At 41.6% G+C, this 20,589-nt stretch overlaps 2 protein-coding genes across 2 annotated transcripts; both read right to left on the reverse strand.

Annotated features, from left to right (window-relative positions):
• Positions 1-1,989: 1,989 nt before the first annotated feature.
• LOC133883345 (probable E3 ubiquitin ligase SUD1) lies at positions 1,990-8,001 on the reverse strand. Its single transcript, XM_062322641.1, has 9 exons — positions 7,628-8,001; positions 6,289-6,969; positions 4,872-5,639; positions 4,556-4,767; positions 4,108-4,461; positions 3,542-3,699; positions 3,261-3,424; positions 2,943-3,089; positions 1,990-2,787 (listed from the first exon to the last, which is right to left on the reverse strand). Exons 1-9 carry the CDS (start codon positions 7,880-7,882, stop codon positions 2,272-2,274), a joined length of 3,255 nt encoding a protein of 1,084 aa, XP_062178625.1. The 5' UTR covers positions 7,883-8,001; the 3' UTR covers positions 1,990-2,271.
• Positions 8,002-15,938: 7,937 nt separating this feature from the next.
• Positions 15,939-19,153, reverse strand: LOC133930542 (APETALA2-like protein 4). The gene is made up of 10 exons (XM_062377201.1): positions 18,327-19,153; positions 18,147-18,172; positions 18,020-18,050; positions 17,837-17,924; positions 17,574-17,719; positions 17,398-17,442; positions 17,230-17,321; positions 17,020-17,138; positions 16,746-16,916; positions 15,939-16,589 (listed from the first exon to the last, which is right to left on the reverse strand). The coding sequence occupies exons 1-10, from the start codon at positions 18,698-18,700 to the stop codon at positions 16,368-16,370; spliced, it is 1,314 nt and encodes a 437-aa protein (XP_062233185.1). The 5' UTR covers positions 18,701-19,153; the 3' UTR covers positions 15,939-16,367.
• Positions 19,154-20,589: the final 1,436 nt, after the last annotated feature.

The raw sequence follows: 20,589 nt of genomic DNA on the forward strand, positions 1-20,589 counted from the left end.
TTCTTCTATGAGATTTTATTTCGTATATATAGTATAAAAATTTATGAGAGATAGAGTTAAATCTTTTAAAAGATCAAGATGAACTCATATTCGATTCTAAAATTCTAGACTTAACAGAAGAGAGACGTTTGGTTCGAAAGTGCAAAGCGGTCAACTGCAATATACGTTTATAACTGACAAGCTATTAAGATGCACAAATTGGCTAGCATGTTCGGTCCGTTACCGTTGCGTGTTCCGCTCAGCCGCACGCGCTGCGGGAAGACCGCGTTAGTAGACCTGTTTCGAAAACAAGCAGCATAAAAGAATTCAGACGCGCCTTGTAGACCTCCAGGTCGTCGCATGTGAGACAACCTTCGAGCATTGCTCACCGCCTTCGGGGATCGGGTCCATGTCAACGGAGCAAGAGGCTCAAGTGATGATGATCCCCTGTGGCTGGGCCTCCTCCAGCCTGCCGTGACATGAGCGGCTCCGCCACGTCCCTCAGCTCCTCTATCCCAGTTATCCTCCTTCCGGCCCGTCTCTGCCGGGGTCCAGCAGGACGGCTGCGACCACGGGCATCGTGCCTCGATGGAGTGGAACCCTGATGAGCTCGGTTCTCGTGCCGCCTCGCTTACACAGAAGAAGAAAAACTCAACAAGTTCGAGCCCTACATTCCCATATAACCGTTGCAAAAGAACAATTAGACTACACAAAAAATCCACAGAGACAGTGGACAATATGATCTATCTACACAACAGTTCAACTCAACTCATTAGCCACTACAACAGGTTCACATTAAATTGGGTTGGGCAGGTAGCATGGTTTGACTTACCGACCGGAGCTCGATTACCGAGCTCCGGTGGTAACTGAAAATTCGCGGTTACCGTGGTAACCGGTCGAAAATTAAAAAAATTCGGACAAAATTTATTTGACAAAATTTGAAATTTGGGAGAAAAATCACGATTTTAGCCGTTCGGTAACCAGTCGGTTTGGACCGGTTATCGAGTAATTTTTGCGATTTATCGAGCGGTTTTCTCGAATTTTCCGCATTGTTGGTAACCACTCGGTTTTTTCGATTTATCGAGTGGTTTTCTCGATTTTCAGTGAAATTTAACAAAAAAACACAAAAATTATCTCAATCTTGTAAAATCAATAACTGATTCATCTGAGCTTTAAATCAAGTGAAAAAAATTTTTTAATTTTTTTAACATGATCTACATGATAAAAGTATTTATACTCATAAAAAGTTCAAAATTTTCTGTGAGAAATTGTATATGTTAAACCAAGTTAAATGCATAGTTTACTCTTTGCTAATCCAAAAATCATAAAACTAATTTTGTTAGTCTTCTTACATGATCCTATGTTTTTTAAAAATACATAAACTCATGAATTAGTTATTATAACATGCAGGATTTTGTAAATATATTACGACTAGATTAATTCATAACTGACCCATCACACCTCAAAAATTAATGAAACCATTTTTATTAGTTTATTTATACTATGATTTATGTATAAAAAATAATAGTAGACATGAAAAAGTTAATTACAGTGCTATTTCTTAACATATTCACTTTATGCTTGTGATTTTTGTAAAAATTATAGAGAAATTAATAAAACTCTAAATAAAGTGAAATCAATTTTAATGATCCTCTTAAGATACATTTTAAAAATATATATATATGTTTACATATTAAATTTTTTCTTATTATGAGTTAATAACTAAATCGCACGTTTTAATTTTTTTATTTTTTCAAACTTTCTCCTTATAGAATATGACGCAAACGACATTATTTTTTTAAAAAAAAATTACAGAAGATCTTAGAATTATATCTAATTTTTTTAAATTTTTTTTAATTATTTTATTATTATTTTTGAATTTTTTGAATTCAAATTTGATTATCGTTCAGTTTCTGAAACCGAACCGGACCAAGAAAGTCGGTTATCGCAATTTTTGCTCGGTTACCATCGGTTTTTTAACCCTATCTGGTAGTGCTCTGTCAAACGAAATTTACAGTCAGCAATGACTACCACAGGTAAGGGACTTCGGTTTTTTAACCCTGGCTGGTAGTGCTCTGTCAAACGAAATTTACAGTCAGCAATGACTACCACAGGTAAGGGACTTCACCATCAGTACCTCGCACGAATCATTTCAGCTTTACCCCTAGGCTTTGTTGTACAGCAATCTTGAACTCTTGCCTAACACTAACAGACAAACTCTTGTTACAAACCACACGCAGAAGCTGCAGGCTGGAAGTTGGTTGTGCGCTCTTCGTCAAAACTCATTCCTGCTCATGCAGCCAGCCTAGGTTGTTGATTCACATGCAGGTTATTGCGCCTCATCCTCAATCTCATACCCCCTTCCTGATCTCGTAGGATTAGTGCCCGGTCCTGGTCATCTGACTCTGAAGTTGCTCCAGATTCACTCGGCCGGGGTTTATCCTCGCCAAAGTTGTGCAGCTTCCGGCCAATCAGATAGCGGTCATCCCTGATGGAGTTGTGGAGATTGGTAAACCAGACATGGAATCTTTTAGCGCAGAAGAAGAGAGCATTGAATATCAGGCAGCCGAGCCAAGCAAAACGGTAGACTGCTGAGTTCACAATCAGTGGGTAGCCCAACACCGGGAAGACACCCCTCGCAAGGACGTACGGGACACAAAGAGCGGTAAGGAGCTTGGTGATAATGGGCATTATGATTTCATGGAGGACCCACAGACCCCTCAAACGGGAGAAGCCATCATCCCTTACTCTCTCAAACTTCGACCTCCAGCTTTCATCAACCAAAGGTGCCATGTGATCAAACATAACCTGGAAATAATATCAACGTAAGATTATCAACTCAACCTATTCTTTTGTAAACAACCAGATAGTAACTACCCCAAAAGCAAGATTATAAATATGGAAAAAGAGAACACTTGGGTTTTAAATGTGGGGACACAAGAATTGTACATCTATATTCTTACCAGTCTAGTCCATATTTTCAAGAATATTAACCCAAGCGCCCAATCCTGGTACAATAAAAAAACAGGGCTCTCATCGATAGGCACCCTCATGGGTACAATGATCAGCAGCTCAAACAGGAGTCCAATCAACACAGGAATAACAAAGACCTGAAAAAATATATTAGTGGTTAGATCTTAGAACGTACCTTGGAGCCTATCTATATACCAAATGTACCCAGGAAACTCCTCTTCAGCCAGAAATCAGAGAGCTTAAACCCGTAAATGCAAAAAATGGGTTGTTGAAAGTTGAAACAAAGTAGTTCAGACCAAAAGAATTACCCATATTGACAAAAGAGCAGAGCTCTTCAATACAATAGAACACCACTTGCAGATCTGTTGCACCAGGAAGCCCAGTTGTCGTGATCTAATGTAATCAATTGCATATCTAGTCCCAGCAGCTGCACTCCAGATAATATAACACCCAATGCTGAAAGAGAACAGATCTGATAGAGAAACAAAAAAATGTTACCACAGGGTGTCGTCTTACAAAATTGATCACGTAAATATGAGATGTTACATATAAACAATAAAGGTGCATAATACAAACACCACTAAATTACCATTGCACTTGATGCCATGTGTGATTGGCAGGCGGGGAATAGCCTCAAAAACGAGACGGCCAAGCGAGATAGGAACAACTATCATTCCAGCATTGAAAATCAGTAATGTCATCCATGCCATTACAAGCAAGAGCACAATCCGAAGCACAAAGCCGTACCTTCAAAAGGAAAAATTCAGATAACCTAGCCACAGTTTATGTTGATACATTCCTTGGAAAAAAAGTTTATGCTAATATACGATTCAGGAGCCATCTATTTATAATGTCATACAGTTCTACTAATTTCTTGAGTATGACCTCCAGATTTCTCTAAACAATGTCAGGGAAACTTCAAGCGGACAATTATTGTGAAATCCATATTTACCATTTGCAATTCATAATTTGTTATATATCATTACTCAATTGTGTTCAAAGGCTGTTTAGTTCTTCCAATGTACGGGGAGAAACATATATAGTTATTCTATTACAGATATATAGAGAAATAATTACTCAGAGTCTGCAGGTTTACAATATACGGGGAGAAACATAGATAGTTATTCTATTACAAATATATAGAGAAATACTTACTCAGAGTCTCCCTGATCATCCACATCAGATTCTTCAGCAACATCATTGGCTTCATTTGCATTCCCCCTACCATTATCTTCTGCAGCAGCATGTATCATTCGCTGTTCAATCTGTGGGGCAAACTGTCCCCTATCTCTTCTTTCTGCCCTGCCATTCCAATTTTCTTGCCCACCGTTTTCTTCAGGTTTTGGCAGTAAGAAATCAGTTAAGCCCAGGGCCCAACCAACCGCAGCAAACCAATGATGCAAAAGAGCTTTAATTGTTGCACGAGGCTTGAAATGCTCAATTGCGAATGGGATGCATATTTGGAACAGAAGCACGTCAACTGGAATCTCGGTAAATGGGTCAAAAATGCTGCAATTCCACAGAGGCCAACAAGACTTAGGTGTGAAATCCTAATGTGACAAAAAAAGACTTAAGAAGAAAAGTTATAGGTATAAGTACTCACGTGATGTCCAGAGGAAAATTTGAAGGAGCTACCCACATGGCCAGCTTTACAGGTAAGAAGACCAGCATCACAATCAAGCTACCATAAACTGCAACTGATAGAAGAACTCGTCGAGCATGTTTATGCACAGGATCATCAATCAAGTCTCTAAACGGATTGTAATTTGGATCAGCAGGGTCCCGCAGAAAATAAAGAACTCCATTGTGCAGCACCTACAATAAGAAAAGGTTAAAAGAAAGTGAGAAGAATCAGATATAGATGAATTTACAAGTCTGAATGTGCAGTTACTGGAATTATTAAAAGGACTGAGCAATACCCCTCGAAGAAGGCTGACAAATATGCTTATTTGGAGCATATATACAATCCCAACAAGCCAATGGATAGAGGAGCTTGCCAAGGGTGACATTGCAAAGAATTCAACTCTTTGAGCAATTGTTGCACCCAACATCTTTAAAGTGCAGACATCAAGCCACCAACCACACATTAGTGGAAACACACCTAGCTCAATCACCAAAAGGAAAGCAACTTTGACCATAGTCATGAGATGCTTCATTCCAGCAAAGAACTGTCTGCATAGAGATGGAATGGCATCTAATATAGTAGCTATACCATAGAGCCTTCCAATGGTAAAACGTTCACCCCTGGCATATCGAAGTAAAGCCAGTGATCCGATGTACAAAAATACGAGGCAAAAGATAAACATGTATCCAACAGCGAGAGTCGTCAGATCAGAAAGATAAGACGAGCCGATAGTTGTTCCTTTTATCAGACTGTTCTTCCCAGTGCCTTGAATTACACTAAGACCAGTGGCATTTATCTTCAAGGATTGAGTAACAACCTCAATCACATGCCCAATAACACCTTCGTTATGACTGTCGGAAGACAAGTTTTTCACAGCATTAATTGCACTCTTCAATGTACCATTAGCTATAGAAATAGCAGTTTCTGTGAAGGGCATCATTTTCGCCAGCATGGGAGTAGAGGCCGAAGAGAAGAACCATGATAGATAGTACAAGACAATCCTTCCCAATGAGAACGGAACAAAGATCACAACAATGAGGAATATAGCATTGCTAGCTAGAACCTGGATAAAAGACATTCCTGTTAATGTTCGAAAATAAACAGATGCGACTGTAATAAAGGTTGGAAAAGATCAGAAGGTTTCCATGCAAAGAATTATAAATGAAGATAGGTGGCCCATGATTTAATAACACAGATTGCATTAATCAATATTGGATTATACAATCTTTTTGAAAGTTAGGAATATCAAGCTTCTCTCATGCCACTTCCATGACATAGTTTGGTAATAAAAAATAACAGAAACCAATAAAGCAAGGAGACAAAAATAAACAACCTGCTGAATCAGCGTCTTGAATAAGTTCTCGATATAAGTGTTGAACATCATGTCAGATGAATAAAAGAAATAAGCTAAGCAAGCCCTGATTGAAAAGCTGGGGGACACAAATCTTGAGATTATCGATAAAATGGAATGAGTCCAACCAGTCAATCTTATCGAGACAACATTTTAGTGGCTCCTTGTCAACAAAGGTTTAGTCCTATGGCGTATCTAAATTTACTCGTCACCACTTACATACTGAACCTTAATATAAACAAGTAGAGTTCCTAGAGTTTTGCAATAGTATGGCATATTAATCTGATACTGAAAATATTTATGCAGACACATGTAGATCCATACAAAAAATTGTTGTGGGCTAGAAAAAGGTAATACTTACTGTTATTGCATTCTCAACCAGGTGGAAGACAGGGCCTTGCATACCAACGAGTTCATCAAAAGGAACATCCTCAGCACCATCTGCATCATCCAAACCATCAAGCATCTGCTCAACTTGAGCTTCAAGTCGTTCTAATCGAGCAGCAACATTTTCGGCATTCCTTCTTAGAAGTTCACCAGCTCCGACTCCTTGAGCTTCTGCTAGTTCATCAATATTTCCATCTGCAGCAGGTACCCTATTGTTAGGACCAGCTAGCCTTCTGACAGCTCGAGCACCATGCCTTTCCCGGCCTCCATCATCCCTCTCAGCATCATGTCCACCAAGTTCCCGCAGGTGCCTTATATAGTCCCTCAAAGAGGTGGCACCAAGAAATATAAGTACAATGATAGCTGAGAGAAGAAACCCATGTAGGCAATCACTAAGGATCAACTGAGCACTGATGTGACTCAAGAACAGCCTTTGCGCTTCGCCAAGACTTCTCACAAAAGTTAACCGCCATATCCAATAGGTAATGAATGGGATAATCATGAGCCAAACTGAGAGAACAAAGGCAAGCCGGACGATGAACTGAAGCACATGGCATGCTTTCATTCCAACGCCAACAATGAGTTCTTGGAATGGGAGTCTTGACGGAGCATTATCAGCGTACACGGGTGAGAAGGAGAATGCATGTTTACAAACCTGTAGCACACCAACGTATAGATCAGAAATTACCCACACAAACTGGAGTTGAGAAAAATAACATAACACCATCCTCCTTTTCCTGACAAAGCCATTGCCACCCAGCCCTAGAGTAGTGTTTGAACTCACAACTAACACATATTCATCCTAAACCTAACTAACATCTGAAAGTGAGATGCTTTAGAGATCCCTGAAGTTCTTGAAGAGGAGCTTCTTCAATAAGAAGATGTGGTAATTAAACTTTAAATCACTCGTTTATACCAGGTCGAAAATGTCACTGCTAAGCAGCACAAGCACACGCAATTGCAGGTTGTCAGCCAATTATGCTTTCTAAAATATCCCAAACCACAACAGCAGTGCAGCGTCATCAAATTCCTTTAGCTAGCAGAATAATCCGTAAAAAACATTCAATCGCCATGGTTCTCAATCCAAATCCCTAACTCTAGCAACCTAAAGCCATAAAAACCTCAACTATCACTAGCCCTATCCAGTACCAACACCTATCAACCAAAACTAACCCCAATCTACATATCAAATACCAGAATCCAAAGCCCTGGCTCAATATCCAATCGATCGATTCCACCACGCAACCGAACTAATCGACGCCCTAACGCAACGAATCCAGCTACGTCACTATCCACGGGGCGGGGGCGGTTACCTCGCACTGGCGCGAGTTGCTGTGGTCGAGCCACTGGAGGAGGCAGTCCTGGTGCACGAACTTGATGCTGCCGCTGCAGGCACACGGGTACCGGAGCGGGTGGCCCTCGTCGCCGCGGTTGCGGCAGATCCGGCACACGTCCCCCTCCTCCTCGTCCTCCTCGTCCTCGTCCTCGTCCTCCCCCGCCCCCGCGGAGGGCGGCCGCGCCTCCTCCGGCAGCTCGCCCGCGACGGCCCAATCGGCGATCTCCGCCATGGCTGGCTGGGTCGGCGGCGGTTATCGATCGCGCGGGGAACGCGGGCAAGGGAGGAAGGCGGTGCGAAGGAAGGGGAGGGGAGGCGAGGGGAGGCGCAGCAGAACGCGGAAAAACAACGTGGATTTCTCGACGCGTTGGTGACGAGGCGGTGGCGGTCGGCATAACGGGTCTCGGTGCGATGGGTCCGTGGGTTCTGGGTCGGGTCGTGTCGGGTCGGAGGGATATATAGCGTTCGGGTTTGGTAAGCGTGTAATATTAGGCCCCGTTAGCTGCTCCACTACCTTCTGGAGCTCCATGGGCTGCTACACTACAGGCCGGCATCCCACACCGGCCCAAGTTGATTTGGTTTTCTCTACAACATGTCACCAAAAAGGCCCACTTTTGCAACTATAGCAAATGCAAATTCGCGGATATCCGCTGGTTTTATTCTCAGCGGACGCCCACGGGTAACGTCTTTCCTCTCCGACAACCTTCAACTCTATGGCGAAGCGGCTAACCCTTCCTCTAACATCGCCGTGCCGCTATCATCTTGGGCGCCCCATCCGGAAAATAGAGCAAAAGATAAGAGTATCGGCGACTTTTGAGCCTAATTCTAAATTATTGATTCAAATTTCCTAATGTTGTACTTAAAATCTGCATACTAAACTCGAATTCCAAAACCTCAAACTCAAGATTTCAAAAAAAAAAAATCTATTGAGAACCCTAAACTTCTTAATCGGAATTTTAGACTTCCTACGCAAGTATAAAACTTTAATAACTCAACAGATACAAAATTTCACCTGGAAAATCGAATTCCAAATTACGAGACATGCCAACCAATGCCACCAACGTCGGATTTGTGCTTGGTAGGCGACGATGGGCCCAAGAAGCACTCCATCTCCTGTGAGGGGCATGGTAGGATGTGATGAGGTGTTGCTAAGCTTTTCTCCCAATCGGCGATGAGAAGGGGAACAAAGTGAAAGGGTGGGGAACTAAGCTGAAGGGAATGGGGAAAGTGTACCGAGTCATCTCCTCTTAGCCATTGGCCAAGTGTCTGCTAGATGGCAACCGAACAAGTGTCTACGTAATAAATAAATGCACCTCCTCCCTATTTCCTTGTATTTGGGTTTTCTAAAAAACAAGAACTACACTCTTCTATGTAAAGAAAGAGTATTGATCAAGAAGACGAGCAATTGTGATCTTACCAAGTCCGCCACAACATGATCCAATGTTGTACCATTGAAATTTGGATATTACTAAACTCAAATTCCAAAACCTCCAACTCAAGGTTTCAGAAAATTCTATTGAAAACCCTAAGCTTCCGAATCAAAATTTTAGACTTCATACACAAGTGTAAAACTTTACAACTCAAGAGATGCAAAATTTCACTGGGAAATTGAATTCCAAGTTGTGAGGCATGCCAATCGGTGTCACCAACGAGTCATTGGGATATGTGCTTGATAGGCGACGGTGGGCCTAAGATCTAGCGCTCCATCTCTTGTGAGGAGTGAGGTAGGATGTGATGGGGCATTGCTAATCTTTTATCCCGATTGGTGATGAGAAGGGGAACAAAGAGAAATGGTGGGGAACTAAGCCGAAGGGAATGGGGAAAGTGTACTAAGTCATCCCCTTTATACATTGCTCAATTACCTGCTAGATGGCAACCAACCAAGTGTCTGCGAAATAAATAAATAACCCTTCCCTTCTTCCTTGTATTTGAGTATTTAAAAAACAAGAACTACACTCTTTCATGTAAAGAAAGAGTAATGATCAAGAAGACGAGAAATTATGATCTTAGAAAGTCCACCACAACACAATCTAATGTGTACTACCAAAATGTGGATACTACTAAACTCGAATTCCAAAACCTCCAACTCAAGGTTTCAAAAAATTCTATTGAAAACCTTGACTTCCAATTTGGGATTTCATACTTTCTATGCAAGTGTAAAACTTTACTTAAGAGATGTGAAATTTCACCTGGGAAATCAAATTCCAAGTTGGTAGGCATGCCAATCGATGGCACCAACGAAGTCGTTGGGATATGTGCTTGGTAGGTGACAACGGGCCCAAGATCCGGTGCTCTATCTCTAATGAGGGTGTGGTATGATGTGATGGGTGAAGGGACTGGTGACATCCTAAAAGGGGTTGAATTATAACAGTTAGAACTATTTCAGCTCTAAAAACAACACAGGATAAATCTATATCAATTTATATCTAAATGTGCTCTAGGTTTATCTAGTGTCTCTACTCTATCGATCAAAACACTTACAACCTATTTAAGAAGGTAAATTGCAAGAATGTAAATGCAGAAATATAAATAATGTAGAGAGAGCAAATTCATCACATCAATAAATGGCATGAATGCCACCCCTAGTCAACGTTGGAGCTCTACAAAAGATATGCTTCCGATCGACACCCGATCACAGCTCTTGAGCTACCAAATCAAAAAGATAAGGCCTTTAATCGGATGAGCCACCAAGCCAAGGTCTCACCACTAGCCTCTCTTCCGATTCCTCGCCGCCGTGTTCATTTCGGAGCTTGAGCCACCAAAGCAAGGGTCTCCGCGTCCCCGCACAATCGTCTTGCTGCCACTCCACACCAAGTCAGATGGTCAACAAGCTTACTGGCGAGTCGTCAAGACTCTAAGGTACTGATATACCACTTGGTAAAAGGTTGGATCACTCATTGATTCACTCTCTAGGCAACTATCACCTAGCAACACTCTCTCTAGACCTATAAGCGCTAAACACTCTCTAATCTTGTGATTAATCACCTTGGATAATCACTTTAAGCACTTTGGTAGCTTGGATATCTTCTAAGGTGTACATGAACTTATCTGGACTCCAAATAGCACGCCACACCTTCAAATGACTAAGTGGAGAGGTATTTATAGCCTCAAACCTGCGCACTAGCTGTTAACCCAATGGTTCTAAAAAGCTATTAACATCGAATGATCCGGTGAGAACAGTAGTACTAATACCAAATCATCCAGTGAGTACACTCTCACAAACTAGCCGTTAGAACCTCACTCAAGCCTCTGTGAACACCGAACATACTGGTCTATACTTCATCTTTATCACCGGACTATCCGATAAGTTATACTGAGCTATCCGAGTCTTTCCTTTATCTCTGTGTAAATTGCTCTGGTGTATGCATCGGGTGCACATTACTTCATCACCAAACTATCCGGTGAGTTGACTTCAGCGAACCGAGCCAATGCAACCCTCTCTGAAAATAATGCTCCGGTGTGAATGAAATGAACACCAGACAATACACCGGATAATGAACAGTGCAAAGAAGAAGAACACAGACCATCCGATAGATTGAACCTTTGATCTCAGTGGTTGTATCCTTCTCTGGTAACAATGCTCCGGTGCATTCATACTTATCAACACCGGATCATCCGGTTGAACCTTCTCTTCTTTTCTTTAGAAATACTCCGGTGCAGCTCACATTGATCACCGGACTATCCGGTGAGGCTTAACCTTCATTCTTCAGTACAACATCTTCTCTGGAAAAATTGCTCTGGTGAGCACTCTTCTCAAACACCGGACATTCTGGTGAGTTCTTCAGGAATTTCTCTCATTTGATAAATATACTCCAGTGAGTTCAACACCTAGAGCACCGGACCATTCGGTATAACACTTCTAACAAATTTGACCACGTGTCACCTAAGAATTCATCCGGTGATTTCATCAACTTATACATCGGAGCATCCGGTGAACTTATCCTCTTTCTATCTTGATAAGCAATCAAAGCTCCGATGAGTTCAACACTCAAAACATCTGGTGAGGCAAATCTTCCTGTGACTTTTCTAATTCAGTCCAATTTTATCCCAGCTGCGGTGGCTTCTTCATGTATTTCATCCATGAGACCTACTAACATATATTCTTGACAAAAAAAAATTATTCCCATTGATTATGTTGTCATTAATCACTAAAATCACAATCATAGCCTAATGTGACCATTTTCGTTATAATCTCCCCCTTTTAATGATTGATGACAACACAACCAAAGCAAGTGGCAAATAATAAATGATACTAAATGTAAAGATCATAAGCGAGCACAAAATCTTACAATATTACTTGGATGCATGTTCTTACTACTTAATCCTCCTTTGGTGTGGCTCTCTTTTTCTCCATTACCATTATCTCCCTTGAATGAACTATGCAAGAGCTTCTCTTTTGTCAATCTAGGCGCATAGCATCTTTTCTTCTCCTCCTTTTGTCAACTTTAGCATTCCTAGATGTCTTGCTTGTTGCTACAATCTATTCGCATTGTTCATCTTGTTTTGGTCATCAAACTTCTCCCCCTTTGTTAACGATCTACCAAAAATAGCTATAAACACATATTGAACTCAAGAAAAAAATATTAGAGCATATGGAAGAGAGCTTCACAAATTATGATCTAATAAAAGGATACCAATTATATGGATATCACTATAAATGAATGATACCAATTGTAGGCTTTGAAAGCACATAGATCATAATTTATATAACTCACATAATATAGTCTAAACTCCCCATATATGTGCGCATACATATGATGAGAAAGAAATATATACACAACTAGATAATATGTTAAGATAGAAAGTTTAAGCTAAGTCTCCAAATTATACTTGGATATATACTTGACTTCTTTGCTTGAACATTCACTTCATTTTGTGAGCCAAGTCTCCAAATTCCTAAGGCTTTTTTGGAAACCAAATCGATCGGGCCTCTTTATATAGGTGATAACTTCATTGGGAACCTAAATAGATTGGTTCCACCTCCGATCCTTTCTTCCAACCATGCGTGCAACCACCTTACCATTGTCCTTCTTCTTGAGCTTGCAGTGGTTGCTCTTGATCTTGATCTTATAGTTGGGCTTGGTGTAGAGGATGAATGTCTTTTTGAAGAGGTTCGTCATCTTTTTCTTCTCTTTGGTCTCATTCTTCATTTGTTTAATTGAAATGACTTGTGGCCTTTTTCATGGCATTTGAAGCATGTCATGGTGGACTCCTTCGCAAGCTTCTTCGCCATGAAAATATGGTTATCTTGAGGAGGTTGGATATGTTCTTTGCCCTTTAAACTCGCCAAAGTCATTCTTGAGCTTCTCCACTTCTTTGCTTAAGCTCATTATTCTCTTGTGCAATAAGATAATTAGATGTTTAAAAAACACTCCCAATGCATTTCTCGTTGCAAAGGGATGAGCATGATAAATCGATTAATCATCACAAGAAGTGAAAGCATATACCTTATAACTGTAATTAAATAGAGAGGTGGGTTGCTTCAAAAGAATCTTAGTTTGATATTCAATGCACTCAAATTTAGCTTTAAGCTCTTCATGCTTCTTGTTTAGTAAATTGAATTTGCACAATAATTATTCATAATTAGAAACAAAGGTAGTATGAATGCCATTAAGTGTATTGAATTTCTTAAACTCTTTTGATTGTTTCTTAAGACCCTTTATTGCTCATTGATCAAATGAAAAAGTTCATTATAGAAAGGATAATTCTCATCGAATTCATCATCACTTACATTGCTATCCATACTTTTAGCCATAAGGTACTTGTGAGATGACTTGCGCAATGACGACTTGTGTGATGATGACCTTGAGGAAGAGCTTTTCTTGGAGGAGAGAATGGTGAAGCTTTCATTACTTGAGCTTGTCTCTTCACCATCGCTCACCCATCTCTCTATGCTAGTAAGTGCCTTGGATCTTCCCCTTGTCACCCTCTTTTTGATCTTGATCTTTTTCTCCTTCTTGATGTGATCAATTGTGTTGACCAAGTCTTCAATGGAGATAGGATGATCAACCTTGGTATTGATCCTATTCATATTCTTTTCTAACTTTGAGAAGAGTTTGGCCACATTATGATCAATTTATTCATCACTTGATGTATGTTGATCATCCTCTTCCTAGCTCTCTTCATCTTGATCATCATCGTCTTCGTTTGAGCTTGACTCTTGCTTTTATTTTCTCATCCTTGCCTTCATGTGTTAACATTGAGCTTGCTTACTTATGAGAGCAAGATTCTTGGTACCAGATGAGGAAGAAGCTTACACCCCCATACTCATTGTTATCTCATGGGTGATGATCTTGTCGAGCACTTGACTTGGAGTCATCTTCTTGATGTTATTGTTGTCATAGATAATGGAGACTATCAACTTGTACTTCAGAAGAAGAGTTTGAAGTATTCTTCTCACTGCTTGATCATCTACAATTGGCATCAAACCTAACGTATTGATCTCATTAACAAGAATGTTCAAATAAGAGTACAAATCATTAGCACTTTTATGGGGTAGTTGCTTGATGTCATTGAGCTTAATAATGAGCATATGATATTTCTCACTGTGCACATTCTTTGTGCCTTCATGTATTTCAATGAGACTAAATCAAATATCATGTGCATTGATGAGAGAATAAACACAATTAAATGCATCAACATATATAGATGATAAAAGGATACTCTTAGCCAATGCATCTAATTACCTCTCCTTATTGGTGATGCGAGGTTTCATTTCTTCTTCGGTGACTCACCAAACATCCAACCCTTTTTTCTCCCGATCGGCGATGAGAAAGAGAGTGAGGAGAAAAAGTGAGGAACTAAGCCAAGAAGAAAGGGGAAAGTGTAATCGGTCATCTCGTCCTAGACATTGCCCACATGTTTGTTAGATGGAAACCAAGCAAGTGTTTGTGCATAAATGCCCCCACCCCTCTATTTCCTTGTATTTGGGTTTTCTAAATATCAGAGAGGGACTAACCCAACTCTTATTGTGTTACCAAAACAAGAACTACACTCTTCCATTTAAAGAAAGAGTATTGATCAAGAAGACAAGAAGCTGTGATCTAAGCAAGTCCACCACAACACGATCTAACGTTGTACTACAAATAGGCCTCAGGAGTTTTCTTAGATTTGGAAAGAGACGTTCGAGGATCATGAGTCGGCTCAGCTTGGTTATTGAACAAGCCAAGACAAACCTCCTTCCCTAGCTTGATTCCTTATTAAGTCGGTTCATGTTCTGCTCGTGAATTACTCAATTAGCTCATTAGGTTCAACAAGATATAAGTCTCAAACTCCTAGTACCATAGCGTTGTCATATGATTATGTTTGGCTAGCCTAGGTTATCATCAAATCAGTGAGCCCAAATCCCAATGTACATAAAATTTGTGTTCATGAATTTAAATACTAAACCATCTAAATTCCATGTGTTTATGGGTCATACTTTTTGTAATATTATTGATTTTCATCTAAATATTTACTAATACGCTTGAATTTTGTTTAAGTGCTCAATTTCATCTAAGCTCTTTGACGTTCTTAGACTTGAAGTTGCATTATGCTCCGATCGTCAAGCTGGCACAAACTTTTGAACGAGCCAATTCTTTCTTTTTTTAATGAAGAAAGGTACAACTTTTACCTTCTATACTAACAGGATGTCAAGTACATGTATAGTCATTTTAAAGTAAATTTATAGACCCACCATTTCTTGTCCTAATAGTCAAGGAACTACAACTTTTTGTGTCCATTTCACAAACCTACTTGTTGTTGTTTTCTCATAAAGCTACCATTCCGTCCAAGCCAATGTTACTTACAACCCTAGACCCACATGTCATTGGTGATTCCTTCACAGCTCGCCCCGTTGCGGCGTTCACAATCCTGCTGTCCCGCACCGCTCCTCCCAACTGCAGATAACATGAGCCAGCATCCCTGACCCACCATTTCTTTGTGCCATGTCTTATCAGCCCTCTGCACTTGCGCGATGTGACATGGCAGGCTTATTTAACTCTTTATTATGCTGATATATGTGCCTAGATTGTCAGGAATTGTGGTTGTAACAGAATTATAGTTTTATGATAATGCTACCGTAGCTATTTGTGGGCTTGTAAAATGGGTACCCAATGTTGTAGGTTTGTGACTATTAGGACAACATATTAGTGACTTTGTGAAATTTACTTGTCATATTATAAATGTTTGCACCCGTGTTAAGTCTAGAACTCAATCCCGGATAAGCATATTCCACCACAAGCATCCAAACCAACTCAGCTACGCTCACTTCAAGGCCTAACAAGCTTCGAAGAGCAGAGATGGCTCGTTATCCATTCCTCGGTGTCTCAACTCGGTGTACAAATATTTTTGGACGTGGACTACATCACACGGTTTCATACTTGCATTTCATCCATACAACAGCACTAGAGCAGCATTACGTAGAAGACCTAGCGAAGAAACGTAGAATTAATGAAGCAAACACTAGTTTTACATTTCATCACACCATCAGGGCAGAAGATTTCGAGCTCCCAACGCTCAAAACCGCTCAAATCTTCCAGCCCGACGATCCGTTCACCTGAGTAAAGCGCTCTTGTAGCTACAGTGTGCCACACTGCTTACCCAAAAAAAGGAACCCGGCGCTGCGCGGCGGCCGAGGTGAACGGTGGTTCTTGCTAGAATCTTAGGCCACGGCAGATTGCCAGTGGCCGATCAGTGGTCAGTGCCACTGCTGCTGGTGGTGCTGGTGATGGGCAGATTCAGCTGCTGCTGGGCCTGGACGCCGTGGCCGGCTGCTGCCGCGCCCAGCAGTGGCCCAGCTGCCCCAGTGGGAATCCTGATGATGCTGCAGCGGCGCTGCTGGCGTCGTCGTTGGGCTCGGGGGCGGCGTACGGCGGCACCCAATTATTGCCGCCGTTGGGCCAGCCGGGGCGCGCCTGCATGTGTGTCTCTGCAGCGCCTCCACTGCTGCTGATCTGGCTCTGTTCATCGGTCCGGTGGTGCCGGGTCGGTCAGTGCATCACATGAAGGGAAACAAAACGAAAGATGGCAGCTTGCGATTGCTTAGCATGGATTGAATCACTGATGGATCATTTCAGTGAGGTGATCATTGATCGTACGAGTAACGGGTGCCGTACCATCTGGAGCATGTGCAGCGTGTTCCTGCCGCTGTGGCGATGAACGTGATAGCCAGCTGGGCCTGGGCGCCTGGACACGCTGTTGTGCGTGGATGGAGTCGGCGAAGGCCTAGTGCAGATGCTCCTGTGAGGGTAGCAGGCCGTCGTCTCGTCCTCCTCCGGCAGCATGAACTAATTTTCCGGCATGGAGCAGTTTCAGAGCCAGTGTCAGAGTTCGAGGTAGTTCAGTCAGGTGTAACAATGGACATTAGCAATCTCAGCGTGCTTGGAGTACCGTCAGGCCCATCGTCCTCTGCACGCTCAGCGCGGAGTTGAATGGCTCAGCGGCGACGGTGGTGGGATCGCCTCCCGCGCAGCCCAGGCTGAGCTCAAGATCAAGCTCACCGTCCCATGCTACATTCACAAACATTGGGTTCAGACACCTGAAGAGTGGTTCCAGAGTGTGTGATTAAGAAAAACATCAAAACATGTCAGGGAGACTCACTTTTCACTTGGAGCTCGTTGTCATACGTCTGGGGGTCGAAGTTCGTCACTGCCTCCTTGCCGTAGCACTTGATCGCAGCCTTGTCATACACCCTGGTCAGCACGGCACAAATCAGAAATTGTCATAAACTGCATCACAGAAATGCAGAGAAGTGCAGTGCAGACATACTGGGCAGCCTCCATCTCTGTGTCATACAGACCAAGGTACACATATCTGCAACAATGACATGGAAATAAGGCCAAATTCAGTTCAAACTTTTTGCGTCGGTGAGGTAACGAAATGCCGGGTTTCATTTATTGTTTTCCTTCAGAAGAATCAAGCCTAACAATGTAAATAAGGATTACTTCTTGCCCATGAACTGGCCGATCCTGGCCTCCCATTTGCCGCACTTGTGCTGGGTGACGCCCCTGAACCTGGAACTCCCCCTGACGAAGCCGGTGCCCTGTCGCCGGAGGACCTGGATGAAGTCCTCCTTGCTGAAGTTGTTCATCTGGCAATGCCATGGCAAAAACGTGTTTGGAATCAAACAGCGGGGGAGATGCAGAAGAACAGAGCAGCTCTTTGTTCAAAACTGATCATGGTCGCCTCTGTTCTGATCAGCGATTACCTTCTTAATGTCCTCCTTGTAGTCGTCCAGGGTGAAGTTGATGTCTGCATTGACACCACGAAACTTGATTGCAGCTTGGTCATAGGCCCTGAAAAGGTTCAGAGAACAAAAGGATTTGGATAAAAATTACAGGAAAAAACTCTCATTTTGTAAAACAAAACAAAAGTGCAGAGCTGTATTAACCTTGCAGCAGCTTGTGCTGTGTCAAATCCACCTAGAAGAAGGGGGAAAAATAAAATGCATCCATGAGTAAATTCGTACACATGATTAAAGTTCAAGAGAGAATAAGTTTCGCATGGTAGGAACTCACCCAAGTACACCTGCTTTCCAGAGTCCCTGCAAATCAGAGCACATACAAGAGAGAGAAATGAACAAGAAATGGAACATGAGGTAGAGATTGCACATATAATTTGCAAAGCTTATTGCAATGGCTGTATCTGTATCCGAGGCTCCGAGCAAAGGGAAGCGTATAGGTGAGTAGGTGACTGACCAAATGTGTGACTCCCATCGGCCTGTGCGCCGGTAGAAGGTGACGCCTCGGTACTGCGAGCTCCGGGACCGCGGGCCACGCCGGCTCTTCCTTGACTCCGGCCGGGCACACTGGTCAGCCACCCCCGCGGCGGACGCGTCGCACTGCTCCACTGCCTGCTGCTGCTGCGCCGGTGCTGCGACCACCACCGTCGCCGGGAAGAACTGTTGGGTGACGGCGGCCGGCCGGCCGGGCACCGGGAAGCCAAAGATCATTCTGGAGCCTTCCTCCGGCCGGTGAACCTGCAGCTCCTCCTCCACCGCCGCGCCGTTGTCACCGTGCACGGCGAGTGCAATGCCGTCGACGCCGTGGAAGGATTTCTTGGTGGCCGCCATGGCCGTGTACGGATACACACAAGGTATTCTTGGCTCTTGCTTCCTAGTTCAATGAGATGGAATGCATCATTGGAACTTTTTCTTTTATGCAGCTACGTGATATGAAACCAGCTGATCTCTGCAGCTGTGTGTGTGTGCGCGCGCCTGCACTTCCTTGCGCTCTGTTAAAAGAATCTACAGGTATCAAGGCTAAGGAAAGGAAAAGATTTCTGAGTAGGCTATCACTTCATGTCATGCGTGTTCTTTTTATGGGGTTGGAAGGAGAGAAGAGAACATCAGGCTCAGGCAATCCACAGAGGCAGATGGGCCCCTCACTCCTCCCTGATTCCTCTTTCTACTATCTCTGTGTGCTTTAGACTTGTCACCTAACCATCGTCCATCCTTTCTATGTCAGCATGTCTCTTCATAGTGCACATTTGTAGATACCATAATCTATGTGCACAAACATGACATCAGTTCCAAAATTAAATAAACATGCATTTTGCAGTAGATATATGTTATACACAATAATACATGCACATGCCCGTCGTCTTCGGTCAAATGGGAACTACACAAATTCTCAAAAATCAGTGTAGCATTGGTGAACAGAGTTTAACTTATCAACGGTTACAGTTCAAAAATCACGGTAACCCAGCTTACCGCTCCGCATGGATAATAGAAACCAACCGGTTTTTGAATTTGAATAAAAAATCAAAAAATAAAAAATCCTTAAAAACTAGAGACAATTCTAAGACCTTTTGTGATTTTGTTTTTTAAAAATAATGTTATTTGCATCATATTCTATATGGAGGAAGTTTGAAAAAAAAGAAAAAAAAGTTGAAGCGTGCAGCTTATTTATTAACTTATGTTAAGAAAAATCTTAACATATAAACACATATTTTTCTTGTATAGGGAGTATCTTAAGAGGATCTTTAAAATTGGTTTCACTTCATTTAGATTTTTATTAATTCTCCATGATTTTTACAAAGTTCATAAGTATAAAGTGAATATGCTAAGAAACAATATTGTAATTAACTTTTTCATGTAATTATTTTTCCTACATAAAACATAGTATAAGTAAACTAATAAAAGTGGTTTCACTAATTTTGGAGATGTGATGGATCAGTTATGAATTAATCTAGTTGCAACATATTTACACAATCCTGCATGTAACAATAATTATTTCATGAGTTCCTGTATTTTTAAAAGACATAGGATCATGTAAGAAGACTAACAAAATTAGTTTCATGATTTTTGGATTAACAAAGAGTAAAGTATGTATTTACTAGGTTTAGCAAATACATCTTCTCACAAAAAATATTCAACTTTTTTTAGAGTATAAATACTTTTATCATGTAGATCATGTTACAAGGAAACCAACAAAATTTGTTTCACTTGATTTGAAGCTCAGATGAATTAGTTATTGATTTTACAAGGTTGAGCTATTTTTTAGTTTTTTTTTTTTGAATTTCCCTAAAATTCGAGAAAACCGTTCAATAAATCGCTAAAACCGAATGGTTACTGATGAATTCGAACGATTACCAAAAATTTGAAAAGAATCAGAAAAATCATTCGATAAATCGCTAAATGCGGTCGGTAACCGTAGAAAACGGACCGGTTACCGTTCGGTTGATTCGGTCTGAATTTTCGCCGAATTTCAAATTTGACCGAGTGTTTTGAGCAAATTCTTACCAAATTTTGTCTAAGTTATCATGATAACTGCGATTTTCCAGTAACCACCAGCGATCGGGTTTCAGGGTCCAAACAGTTCTGTGAATCTTGGTGGTAAGTGATGACCAACCAAGCAAGCATGGAGGGTTGGACAGTAGATGTTCAGATTAGCTCGTAGGTTTCTTGCATTCAGGCAACACTAGTGTCTGCCTGCTTTCATGTAACGTAGCTATTATCGA

This window comes from Phragmites australis, chromosome 10, assembly GCF_958298935.1.
Source record: "Phragmites australis chromosome 10, lpPhrAust1.1, whole genome shotgun sequence".
NCBI classification, from domain to species: Eukaryota; Viridiplantae; Streptophyta; class Magnoliopsida; order Poales; family Poaceae; genus Phragmites; species Phragmites australis.

Bases quoted from the DNA above. Each gene is read 5' to 3' on its own strand.
- LOC133883345 (XM_062322641.1), bottom strand. From the start codon at position 7,882: ATGGCGGAGATCGCCGATTGGGCCGTCGCGGGCGAGCTGCCGGAGGAG. The intron at 5,640-6,288 runs GTAAGTATTACC...TCTTTTATCCAG, and splicing joins TGGTTGAGAATGCAATAACA to GTTCTAGCTAGCAATGCTAT. The intron at 3,700-4,107 runs GTAAGTATTTCT...TTCCTTTTGAAG, and splicing joins GATGATCAGGGAGACTCTGA to GTACGGCTTTGTGCTTCGGA.
- LOC133930542 (XM_062377201.1), bottom strand. From the start codon at position 18,700: ATGGCGGCCACCAAGAAATCCTTCCACGGCGTCGACGGCATTGCACTC. The intron at 18,173-18,326 runs GTCAGTCACCTA...TCTGATTTGCAG, and splicing joins CGATGGGAGTCACACATTTG to GGACTCTGGAAAGCAGGTGT. The intron at 17,443-17,573 runs GTAATCCTTATT...TCATTGTTGCAG, and splicing joins GGCCAGTTCATGGGCAAGAA to ATATGTGTACCTTGGTCTGT.